The sequence below is a fragment of the Stenella coeruleoalba genome, assembly GCF_951394435.1.
Source record: "Stenella coeruleoalba genome assembly, chromosome: 10".
Lineage (NCBI taxonomy): Eukaryota > Metazoa > Chordata > Mammalia > Artiodactyla > Delphinidae > Stenella > Stenella coeruleoalba.
The window spans coordinates 30,267,627-30,280,140 of record NC_137156.1 but is presented as its reverse complement, the minus strand read 5'-3'; the positions used below and the strand labels follow the sequence as shown (position 1 = coordinate 30,280,140).

The 12,514-nt window shown below is 40.9% G+C and overlaps 1 protein-coding gene across 1 annotated transcript in view; it reads right to left on the bottom strand.

Annotated features, from left to right (window-relative positions):
* ADGRF1 (adhesion G protein-coupled receptor F1) overlaps window positions 1-11,963 on the bottom strand; it is a 36,207-nt gene extending 24,244 nt beyond the window's left edge. Inside the window, exons 1-3 of the mRNA XM_079934030.1 lie at window positions 11,950-11,963; window positions 2,129-2,206; window positions 508-598 (exon numbers count right to left, since the gene is read on the bottom strand). Of these exons, the coding sequence (XP_079790156.1) occupies window positions 508-576 (69 nt within the window). The 5' untranslated portion in view covers window positions 577-598; window positions 2,129-2,206; window positions 11,950-11,963. The remainder of the gene's footprint in view (window positions 1-507; window positions 599-2,128; window positions 2,207-11,949) is intronic.
* Between the last annotated feature and the right edge of the window lie 551 nt (window positions 11,964-12,514).

The window sequence follows — 12,514 nt, the reverse complement described above, 5'->3', positions numbered from 1 at the left end:
AAAAAGAATATATATATGTATACATATATATATGTATAACTGAATCACTTTGCTGTATACCTGAAGCTAACACATTGTAAATTAACTATGTAAACTAAACTAAAATATGTAAATTATTACTTCAATTAAAAAAAAGGTTATTGGGGAAAAAAAAGGAAAGTGAGTATAGATAGGGAAGAGGCCAAGGACTGCTAATGTCGATCTCTATGCTTTTCCTCCATCAAAGAGGCCATAGGAGAGGATGCGCTGAGTTAGAAAACATCTCCAGTATGGCTTAGTCCAAGATCCCGGTTTTTGCAGTCAGGTCATCCAAGCTCCAAGAGATGAAGTGACTCATCCAAGGTCACACAGCTAATGCTGGTATTGTTGAGACAAGAACCCAGCACTTCTGATGCCAAGTCTATGAACTTTTGTCACTGCAGTTGCCTAGAGAGTGACAGACGCTCAAAGTGCCAGAAGGACAGAGGGGAGGTGGTAGAGAAGAAAACGGGACGTACGCAAACTTACCCCCAGGAAGCCATTCCAGCCCTCGGTGATCATGAAGAAGGAGAAGAGCCAGGGCATAGGAACTCTCATCTTCCCCTGGCCCCTCCTGCTTCTGGACAGGACAAGAACAGCTGGAATCACAGTCTGTGACTAGATGTGTGCGCCATGCAAGGCTGAGGCACAAAAACAAGTCATTCAAGCCAACATTTTTAAATGCACACAGGGGTAAAGCCTAGCTGGGCTCATCAGAAGCCCTGAGCATATGGTTATATTTTTCCACCAGAGACAACATCACTTCCACTCCCACTGCAGAACTAGTGAATTTTTCTCTTTACAAACCTACTAGAAAATTTCTCCAGAACTCTCTTCTACGTTTAAGTTTGATCTAAGTGATCAAGTTTGGCTCAACACAGGCTATTTTAAAATCATGGCTTGCTTTACTTTGTAGCTGGGTGCATTTAACATCCAGCCTTTTATATTTCACTGAGGTTTTCTTTTCATCTCAGTAAAGACAGGCATTCAAATAACCAAGGACCCTAGAACCATTAATATAAAGATAGACTCTGAGTATTTCAGCATAAAAATAATAGTGAACCAATCCAGCAAAGTTCCTTGTTCATAGTTCATGTAATTAGCAACCAACTGTGCTCAAGTTCATGGGTATCTTAGAATAATTTAGACAAAACTCAGCCCATAGTCATGGTCACAAGATTTAATCATTTACACACAGGTTATTTGGTGGCAATGAAAAAAATCACGAGTTAGAACTGTTCTGTCCAATGTAGTAGCCACTAGCCACATGTGACAGTCTACTTTTAATTAGAATAAATTTCATTTTAATTAGAATAAAATGGAATGAAAAACTCAGTTTCTCAGTCATACTAGCCACATTTCAAGTGCTCAATAACCACATGTGGCTAGTGGTTACCATGTTAGGCAGTGTAGACACAGAACACTTTCATCATTGCCAAAAATTTTATTGGGTATGGAATATTACTCAGCCTTTAAAAAGAAAAAAAATTCTGTCACGTGCTATGATCATGGATGAACCTTAAGGGCATTATGTTAAATGACATAAGCCAATCACAAAATGGCAAGTACTATATGATTCCACTTATATGAGGATCTAAAGAAGTCAGACTCATAGAAATAGACAGAAGAATGCGGTTGCCAGGGGCTGGGAGGAAGGGGTAGAGGGGAGTTGTTATTCAGTGGATATAGTTTCAATTTTGCCAAAAGGAAAAGTTCTAGAAATCTGTGGCACAACAGTATAAATATATTTAACACTGCTGAACTTTACACTTAAAAATGGCTAAGATGGTACGTTTTATGTTGTGTGGGGTTTTGTTAACAAAAATTTTTTTTAACGTTTTATTGGCCAGTATTGACAGAACATGAAAGAATACTTCCCTGTGGCCTTCCTCATAGTTGATGTGGTTAGCAACAAATTGTCCTCAAGTTCATGGTTATCTCAGAATAATTTAGACAAAAGTCCATAGTCATGGTCATAAAATTCCCTTTCTCTTTACATCTCCATAGGAAAAGATGAAGAGCTATGATTCCCAAGCTCAGTAACCCACCATTGGAATAAGTGCCTGGGGACAGCAGCACAGAAGCCCAGGGTTGGTTCTCCAGCCCTTACCTTGCTTCCTGGGTGCACTTTAAACTTCATACACGCCTTGCCATCCCAACAGTGCGGCCTCAGGCTTTGCTCTCTGACCTACAAGAAAAGAGAACAGGTGGGAAAGGATGGAGTGAGAGGCGGAGATTAGCAGATGTAAGCTTTTATATATCGAATAGAAAACAACAAGGTCCTACTGTATAGCACAGGGGACTGTATTCAATGTCCTGGAATAAACCATAATGGAAAACAATATTTTTAAAAAGAATTTATATATACATATAACTGAATCACTTTGCCATACAGCAGAAATTAATACAACATTGTAAATCAACTATGCTTCAATTTTAAAAAATATTGATTAAAAAGAAGAAAAGAGAAAAGGCATTAGAGACAGGGTAACGACTCCCACAGATGTGCCTACGTGTCAGCAGAGATTCCTTCTAGGGCTTTCTAGGGCAGCATGAAAAATAAGCCATGAGACACATACCCGTTTTGTATTTACCTTCTCCCCTTAGGGAATGGTCCTCGCGTGCTCCCATCCACCTGCCTGCCAAGACTCCCCCTAAATCGACAGCTTTAACGTTCTTTGGGCAGCTGTCCAGTCTCCAGATCATTCTTCCCCATCTTCCTTCCCAAAAGCTGCTCTGAGTCCTATTCGCTCTGGTCTGTGCTTTCTGCTTTCCAAAAGGGATGGATGTTTGCCCCTGGAGTGGTGTTTTTCAAATATTTTTGACCCCATAGAAAGAAACATATTTCATAACATGAGGGTATAGATACACACATAATAAAATGTGTATTTATCTGTATTAGGTATATATATATAGATATATATATATACTCACACATAATGAAAATTTTATATATATGTAAAATAACTGAACAGTTTTGTGAAATAGAACTTCTTTTTCTGTGCCCTTTGGATATTTTCTATTTGTTTTTATTTATATATCTGTTTGTTTGTTTATTTATTGGTGAATCGCCACGTCCTGCTAAATTTATTTCCCAGTACCCTCCTGGAGTGCAGCCACATTGCAGACGGAGCTTGTGCTCTTTCCAGCCCCTTTCCCAATTTTCCTCCACTTCCAGGGACAATTTTTAACATGATCTACCCTCTCTCTTGCGCCAGGGCCTGCTTCCAAACGGGAGGCCTGGCCCTCATATGGCTCTTTCTCTCCATCTCTCTCTTTTTGAAAAATCTCTTTCTCGCATGTAGCATTCAGGCCTGAGGCTGCAAACCCACCGTGAGGAGGCCTGGGTGACAGCTCCAAGCGTGTGAGGAAACCCTCTCATCCTCTCAGCCTGTTAATTCTCTCTTCTTCCCACACTGGAGGGTGGAGCCTGGGCTGTCTCCTTGGACTGGCTAGAAATGGTCAACTGGAACTTATAATCAGGGTTTCAGACCAGTGATTCCCAGTCACTGGTCTATAGGCCAGTCATGAATAGCCGGACTATGAAAAAGGGGGAGGAGCTGGGAAGGAGACAAGGAAACACTTAGGGGCTCATTTGAAAATAATGGTGCCCCTATCCCACAGTAAGTCTACTAAATCTTATGCAGACCAGGCCCAGCCATGTGTGTTATTAAACCTTCCCAAGCGAGGCTGACCCCCAGACAGCTTTGAGAGCTGTTATTCTAGACTGCTTCTAGGAGAGGGAAAAAGAGTTCTGCCCCGAGGCTAATACTGTGATTTGAATTCTCCTTTGGGATTTGGGACCAAACGTCAAATTTATCAAAATGTTTTCTTTGCTCCCTTGGTGCACTCAGCTCCCTCCGGGGTAGGGTTGGAAGATTGACTTTCAGATAAATAACAAATAATGTTTTAGCGTGCGTATGTGCCACACAATATTTGGGACACTATTCATTGTCCAGAATTACAGCTGTTTTTCTGAAATTCAAATTTAACTGGACTGTATTTGACAACTAATCAAAAGGAGGAAAATCGTTATCTCCGGGTGCATGGGTCAAAACGGGCTCTGTGGCTAGCCTGCAAAGGCTTCAGGTCCTGGCGTTTATCAACCGGACTCCTTTTGACACTTTTTTAGGCTTTCTATGCCTCGGTTTGCTCATCTATAAGATGGGGAAAGTCGTATCTAATTCAGAGGTTCTTCGGAGAATTGAATGAGTCATTGAATATAGAGGACTCAGAACAACGCCTGACAGGTGGTGAGCCTCAATGATTGATAGCTGCTAATATTAGTACGACTAGCGTTTCAATCTCACCACCAGTTTTTGTAGTTGCTTGTTGGATTGTGTCAGAATTTGACTTCAATCTGAGGCAAATTAACTGGTCAAATAAAAGGTGCCCCTGGGTTGATAGCTAACACTGTATCAATGGAGGGATCCCAGCTTGGAGGTAGTAAAAATACATTTTTACAGTGACTTAGTTATCTGACTCTAAAGAGGGTCAAGAAATACTGTGTGTGTGTGTGTGTGTGTGTGTGTGTGTTGAGGTGTAATCTTAAATCCAACTTAACTTTGCCTTCCCTAGAGGCAAATCCCGTGGTATTTTCAGCACGTCCCTTCTAAACTGGAAGGGTCCTGATTATTTTTAAAAAAGTTCTCAGAATCCATGTTTCCTTGCCATAGACGAGAAGCTGTTTTTGTCATCAGAGTGTGTGTGCTTGTCTACAACACACGTCTCTCTGTGCAGCTGGGGGCCAGCGATGCCTGACCTACAGCTGTGTTGGCCCGGGCGTCCATGGGAGGCCCTGGCATCCATGGGAAGACTTGGCCGTGGTGGGACTCCCCTCACTTCCTTGAATTCATTCAAGTGAATTCATTCCTGATAATCCCTGTCCTTCAGTTTTTAGAGAACAATCATTAGAATTTGCTATTACGCCTCTGGAGACAGCTGCCCATTGTCTCCTCAATCTTCCAGTTATGTATTTACGGATCCAAATATCACTTATTTATATCAACAGCTGTCTCCTTATCAACAGTGGTGCTTAACTAGCACTGCTCTCACATACATTTTCTAGCATTTTTAGCAACATTCTATTCTTAGGCAGAGTTAAACTCGGGCTGTTTTCCTGGCATCAATATGTATGGGATTATGTTTCTTCCTCTATAAATAGAAGAATTCCCAGTAGAACTGTCACCCTCCTCTCTGCCTTGGACTCACATGTGCACACATGCATAACACACACACACACACACACACACACACAAACACACAAATGGAAAGAACAGATCTCCAGCTGGGATCTGAAAGAAATCAGGATTCAAATAGAACTGATTAATAGGCAGAGGACCTTTAAAATCTCGGTTTTATTTTACGTCTTATTTTATAAGTTTTTGGACACATTTTCATTGGGATCTGCCTTTGTATAGGAGTCCTTGGGCCATTTGCCTTTGAGAAGAGTTTCTTTGCATTCCTTTCAGTAGGCAGATGTGGTAAAGACAGGTGGGGATATAGGTGGGAGACGGAAAAGATAACCAATGTCATATATGGAAAAATGTTTGGTGGTTTGGTAATTTTTATGAGCTAGACCAACTTCTTTTGGAAGGACTATAAAGTTATTTAAAAGTTCAGTGAGTGTCTGTATAAACATGTGTTCCCAGTAAAATTTTAAACACATATTTTATATTGCAGCATGTTTTTAGTGTGTTCATGTTGAATAAACTTAGTGGGAAAAGACCTAGATGAATTAGACCCTAACTTCAGCATTGTCCCTTATCTGCTAGAATTTGTGAAAGTTAAAAAGAAGACTTGCTGGACTCAGTTTCCTTTTCTATAAAGTAAGCAAGAAAATAGGGTGCCCTCAGATCTGTTCACATTCAGATTCCATTATTATATGCCCATTTCCCAGTTTCTATTTGTATATGTAATTGTTCTTTTCATTAGTGTCTGTCAGTCAGCAAATCTGAGTCTAGAAAGATTAAATTGTTTTTACTGGACTCTGTTCCTGTGTCCTCCTCATACTGGTTATTATCATTCCGGAACATCTTTTGAGATGGGCTGAGAACCTGATAAGAATTAAGCCCTTCGGTTGAGAATAGCGGTAGGTTTTTTAAGAACTACGGAGTTGGAAGGCTGGAAGAGACAAAAGGAATTACTTAGCTAAGTTGTCCCTTTCCTTGCAACACTTTACCAATCTGCTAAACTTTGATTTGTCCAATCACTTGTGTATCGAGAGCCTTGTGCATTGAGCGCCTCCAATTTCCCAGGCAGGGTGTTCGTGCCACCCACTTGGGGAAACTCCAAGAGCCATGATCAGACCTACTTTTGAAAACAACTGCTGGGTTGCTGGGGTCTCTCTGTTCCCTATTTAAACTCTCTGAGGGCTTCCCTGGTGGCGCAGTGGTTGGGAGTCCGCCTGCCGATGCAGGGGATGCGGGTTCGTGCCCCGGTCCGGGAGGATCCCACATGCCGCGGAGTGGCTGGGCCCGTGAGCCATGGCCGCTGAGCCTGCGCGTCCGGAGCCTGTGCTCCGCAACGGGAGAGGCCACAACAGTGAGAGGGCCACGTACCGCAAAAAACAATAATAATAAATAAATAAATAAAGTAAACTCTCTGATGTTTCACTGAATGGATCTCCCTTCAGAGTCCAGTTTGTGACCATGCCTCTTATCTGATTCTTTTCCATCCAAAAATTGAGATACATTTCTGACGAGGCCTTCTGTCCTTTGCCACGAATTGGAACTTCAGCTAGAGAGCATTTCTCCTGTTGCTGGTGCTGTCAGCCTAGCTCAGCTGTCTGCTCCCTCCTCACAAGGATTCTGGTTTTTTTAAATTCATTTATCTGTGCTTTGTTTCTTAGAAGAGATACAGAATGACTCGTCGTTCTTAGCTCATCACCCAATACTGCTTTGGGTGTACTGGTTGAGTTTATCACTCACAGACAAGTCTGGCTCAATCCTGTTGTAAAAAGCCTGACTGCCAGCCTCAAGGGTTGGCTCTATTCCAACCCCCTGTAAACTGAGGATTTGCTCCTGTCACTCATGGTTCAGTAGAACACAAGTTACCACCAAGCCCTTAAAGCATGATTAATAGCATTCCAGGAAAGGTGCCAAGCTCTTTCTTCAGTCAAGACTTCAGCTTAGCAACTGGGGACCCAGCCTTCCTGGAATCCCCAGGTCATTGTTTCCCATCTTCCCCACTCGAATTTTCTTACTGACAATCAGTAAAGCCCAGAGAATTTGACCTTCCTCTTGGACCTTTTGCTTGAAAAATGTACCAGAACCGCACTCAAGGGCGGGGATATTTACATAAGAAGAAATAGGATAATTCTTTCTAATTTACAAAATACTTTCATATGTATTGCTTTGATTATTTGGCAGTTAAGTGGGAATTATTTGGGTTTTACACTTGTGTAAAATGAGAAGGGTAAACCTAAATTCTAAATAGAAAGAATGTATTGACTATTTCCTTAAGTTTCTCTCCCCAAAGAACCTGTTATTTCTCTCGGACTCTGGGCCCAGTTCGTTTTGTTGCTTAGTCACAATTATTAACATGATCCCCATCCGAGTTCCTGACAATTAAGCTTTCTTTATTCAGGAAAAAGAAGAATATATGTTTCAAAGCTATCCTCCTAACAATGTGAGTGTCACCAGTGTCCAAAGAAACTCAGCTCTGCAAGGGAGAAAACACAATTCATCAGGCCTACTGGAAAGAACCTACAGAACGGGCTTTGTGGGGCCTTCATGGGTGAAAGGTCAGATTAAAGATGTTCCAAACTGTTCTTGCGTGATCTATTTTTAAATAAGAGTGAAACAATATCTGACTTTTCATTCAGTGCTCACACTGCTAAACCTCAATTGTTTCAAATCTACCAAAAAACACTCATTCTTTAAGCTTCCCTAAGCATATGAACAGTGTTTTCATCATAATTTCCTAATAAGTAAAAGCACATTTTCCAATGATATTCCCCAAATGATTTTTCTAGAAATAAAGCCAGTTGCCTGGCATTCTACCTATCCTGCAAATGTCATGCCAATCCACATTCAAAAACCTTCTGGGCTTCACGTTATGTGCAGATGAAAATCTAACACATTATCATGGCAAATTTGTTATTTAGGCTCCTATAATCTGCCTCAAATGTTCCTTCTGTTAACCTTCTTCTTGTGCATCTTTAATTCCAGGTTATTACATTTTGAGTTTTGATAGACATGGCCAAATGGCCCTCCTAATTTGTACCCATTTACAGTCCCTGGTAAGGTGTAGAAATGCCTGTTTCATCACACTGGCCCCAACATCTGTATAATATTTGCCAAACTGATAGGCAAATATTTATCTAATTGCTTTAATTTTTATGCCTTTGATTATTAATAAAATTAAGCATTTTTCAGATGTTTATTGGTCATTTATATATATTTTTTTCTGGCTTGACTATTTAAGTCATTGTCCAAAGTGCTTCTGTTGGAATGTTCACCTATTTCTTAAGAACTGCTTCTAGGAGCTCATCATAGCATGGATATCAGCTCTTTGTCACTCGTGTTATAGATATGCGCTCATCATTTGTCTTTGGTCTTTAACTTTTTACGTTGTCCTGTTCGGCACAAAAGTTTAAGACATTCATCAATGAATGTCTCTGTCAATCCTTTCCATTATGGATTTTAAATTGGGGTCATGCTAAGAATTTTTTTTGTATAAAAAGATGGTAAACATATCCTCCTATATTATCTTCTAACGCTTCTTTCAGTGAGTTAGTTCATTTGTTATATACTTTAAAATTCTCAGTCCTTCTGGAGTTATTTTAGGTTTCGGTATAAAATAGGGGTTTACTTTCATTTTCCTCCAAATGAATAACCAGTTATGCTAACTACATTTCTTGACTAAACCATTCTTTATCAAGACCACCTGTAAAATTCTTTATCAATGTTAAAGGTGCACATGGTCATATAATAAAATTCTAACCTAAATATTTTTTAAATTCTATGCTATCTGTGTCTTTTCTTTTGCTAGTTACTTGCTTAATTGGCATCTTTGTTGACAATGTAGAAGAGTGTTATATGCCTAAGAAATATGTTGTTCTCTTAGAAATAATTAGCCTGATTCTCTTAAGAGATTAAACACAGGAATGTCTTTAAGCAAAATTAGGCTAACGTACAAACACAAGTGTGAAAAGTCGTCATGGAAAATATAATCTGCTTAATGCAAAACCTCTTTACCCAAAACTTTGCAGGTGTGAATCTGTTCTGTTGTGACAAAGCTGTCCTAACACCACAAACTTAGAGTAAATGCCTGCTTATCCCTAATAATAAAGGAATTCTTATGATCAGGTTTTTAAAAATTTTGTCTTATAAGAAAGAAGCAAGTGATAAGGAAATTATCTTCAAGACTTTACTTAAAGTCTTTAGTTTAAAAGACTTTCTTTAAAACAAAACAAAACAAAACACTAGAGTTTCCATGGTTTGTGAGCCTCTGGGGATCAAAGACTGACATTCTCACTGAGGACCCAGAGACACGATGAAGACCAGATGACCTTCATCAACAAGATTTAACTATATTTTGCACATTTTAGGGCTACATACCTCATGGCTGTTCACCTCTGCATTTTATTCATTCAACTGACTGTGCATGGGAAATTTACTATAATTCTAGGGAATGCCAGGGCACTTTCACACTTATTAATTCTTGTGGATTTTTGACCTCAACATGCCAGAGCCCAGGTTTTCATCTGCCGTTGAACTGGAGCCTTGATGAGATTATCTGTGGCTTGCTGGGGTGGGGGCGGGGTAAGAAGCCACTCCCCACCCCCACCCCACCTGCCTCCCCGCCCAGTTCTGTGTACTACAGTGGTGGAATTCAGCAAGGCTAGAACCAGCTGGGCATGGGAGAGAGGATGATGTTCTAGATCTTTTGCACCATCCCTCCAGGTTTCTAAGATTATTTTCATAGCTATCAAGACCGTGTATCCAGTCCAGAACTATGGAGACCTTGACATCCTGTGAGCACATCTCTGCTCAAACACACTCTATGTAGCTATGGGTATTCCCTGCCAAAGACCTTTAGAAAGAGAACAAGGCAGACCATTTTGAAAGTGGCAGAGACATACGTTTAGATTGGGTAGAACGTGGTTTCTTAAGGAGCGGCTGTAAGCAAAACTGTGAATTCAGTGACATTGTCCTAGGGATGCCATCCCTCTACTTTCTGGGTCGTTCACCCTGGGGACACACTGCTGCCACTGCTCGTGTCCTTCCGTACCCAGTATCCTCTTGCTTCATCCAGTTCACAATTGCTCCCAGCCAAGCTGCTAAAAAATGTCACTGACACCCTAGTTTGATTGAATGTGTTCATTTACTTTTTCTAGGAGGATATTTGTATCCCTTTAATTGTGGAATGAATGACACCAGAGGGCACATGGATGCCAAAGTATTGTGCTCGCCTAACCCTCAGCACCACAAGAGATAAACCCTGTGATGGCAACCCTGTCCTTGCTTTTAAAAAGGAATAAAGAAATACACTGTCTTTTTAGAGAAGCAAGACATATGTACCTTTGAGGCCTGTCGGCAACAATTTCCATCAACCTGTGGTCATGCACAGAATAGGAGTGTTTGAAAGTCAAGTTTCTTAGACTCAACACAGACAGGCTCTCTTTTTTTTTTTTTTGCAGTACGCGGGCCTCTCCCTGTTGTGGCCTCTCCCGTTGCGGAGCACAGGCTCCGGACGCGCAGGCTCAGCGGCCATGGCTCACGGGCCCAGCCGCTCCGCGGCATGTGGGATCTTCCCGGACCGGGGCACGAACCCGTGTCCCCTGCATCGGCAGGTGGACTCTCAACCACTGCGCCACCAGGGAAGCCCCAGGCTCTCATTTTAACACTTCATGCTCATGGCTATCATTTTGCAAATCAAGTGACCAGAATAAGGAAAGCTAAATAATTTGCTCAAGATTATGTTACTTGTTAATGGTTGAATAAAGTACTATATGTGGCTACATAATAGACAATCCTTTTAAATTTGGGTTATGGTTGAATAATTAATAGTGGTTTTATTAAGAACATAACAAAATGCTTGTGCTAATACTCTGATAAATTATAGAATGTACTTTTATCTGTTTTTGTTACTTCTCTTGTCTCTGTAATTTCCAGCCTATGTGTGTTATTATCAGGTTTAGTTTAATGGATTTCTCCATGGAAATGCCAAAGTCATCATTTTTCCACATTTCTCCACCCTGACCTTCTTCCTATACCTCCTTTGGTAACTTCTCATTATTTAGTATCTGGCCTGGATGGATTACATAGAATATCAGGTTTGCATAAATTAATTCTTCATGAAAAAGAAAAAAAGGGAAAAGAAAAATGACTAATTTTCAAGTGTATCACTTTATATTTATTGGGGGAGGGAGCAGAGGAAAGGATTAAAAGGGTCAGTTTGTGGAGTTTTTAGAGTCTAGGGAAGGAGTTAAATTGGGAAGCACTTCCTGGAAATATACCAATTAGGTCAAAGCTTAAACTAATTCGTCTTAAAGTGAAAATAAACTTGATCCTATCAAGAATATTTTTATTTCAAGAGATGGCGAGGGGAAATCTATGACTATTTCATGGAAGCCGCGAGATTGACGTTTTAACAATTACCCTTTATGCCAGTCAATCCATTTCCCAGGAATAGGGGTTACCGTGTTGCAATTGACAGAGAGAAGGCTGCGCTTTGAGTCAGCAAACCTCTAGTCTGAGACTCACCAAACATCTCGATTTATATAATTACCGAGAAGCTGAACTCTGTCGTATCTGCTCATTGTTTTTTCCACTCTCTCTTCCTTTAGTTACCCTTCTTTAGGAAATGGGATATTGAAATCAGAGTTTTCCTCATGCGGAGGGGAAAAATCATCTCAGATTAACAGGTAATAAGGATGATAGTAAGACACATTCTAAGGAATCAAATCACAGCTTTGAGGCTTACCTGTGATTCCTCTCTTCACATCACAGCCCCAGGGAGCCCTTCCTCTGGTGTAACCGTGGCTCAATCACTTCTTGTTCTGTTTGGAAAGATAATCGTAATATCTGAGCCACAGGGGCTCGCTGGCAGGTGTACAGGCCACTGATTCACCAGCAACTCCTGCAGCACGTTGCTGCCCAGTAGGCAGACAAGCCCAGATCACACTCCCTTCAAGAAGGAAGAGAGAAATACCTTTATGTTGACTCTCCCTCCCACTTAAGTCCCTAACAGGCCTGGTAAGAGGAAAGAGCTCAGAGTCCAAGACCTAATGATTTTCCCAGCACACAGAAATCACAGAAGGAAAATGGGAGAAAAATGCTCTAGGGGAATGCAGGATACTTCTGTCCTAGATTCACGTGTCACATGATGCCACTCTGTCAAGCTTTCACATCCAGCCTCTGGACACCCAGGGCCATAGCCCATAAAGCAGAAGGAATGTAGCCTTTCATGCATAAATTTCAGCTGGGGAGAGGTGGGTCTTTCCAGGGAGGTATGGGGAGAGGTAGATATCATTTTTCCTTTTCTCACT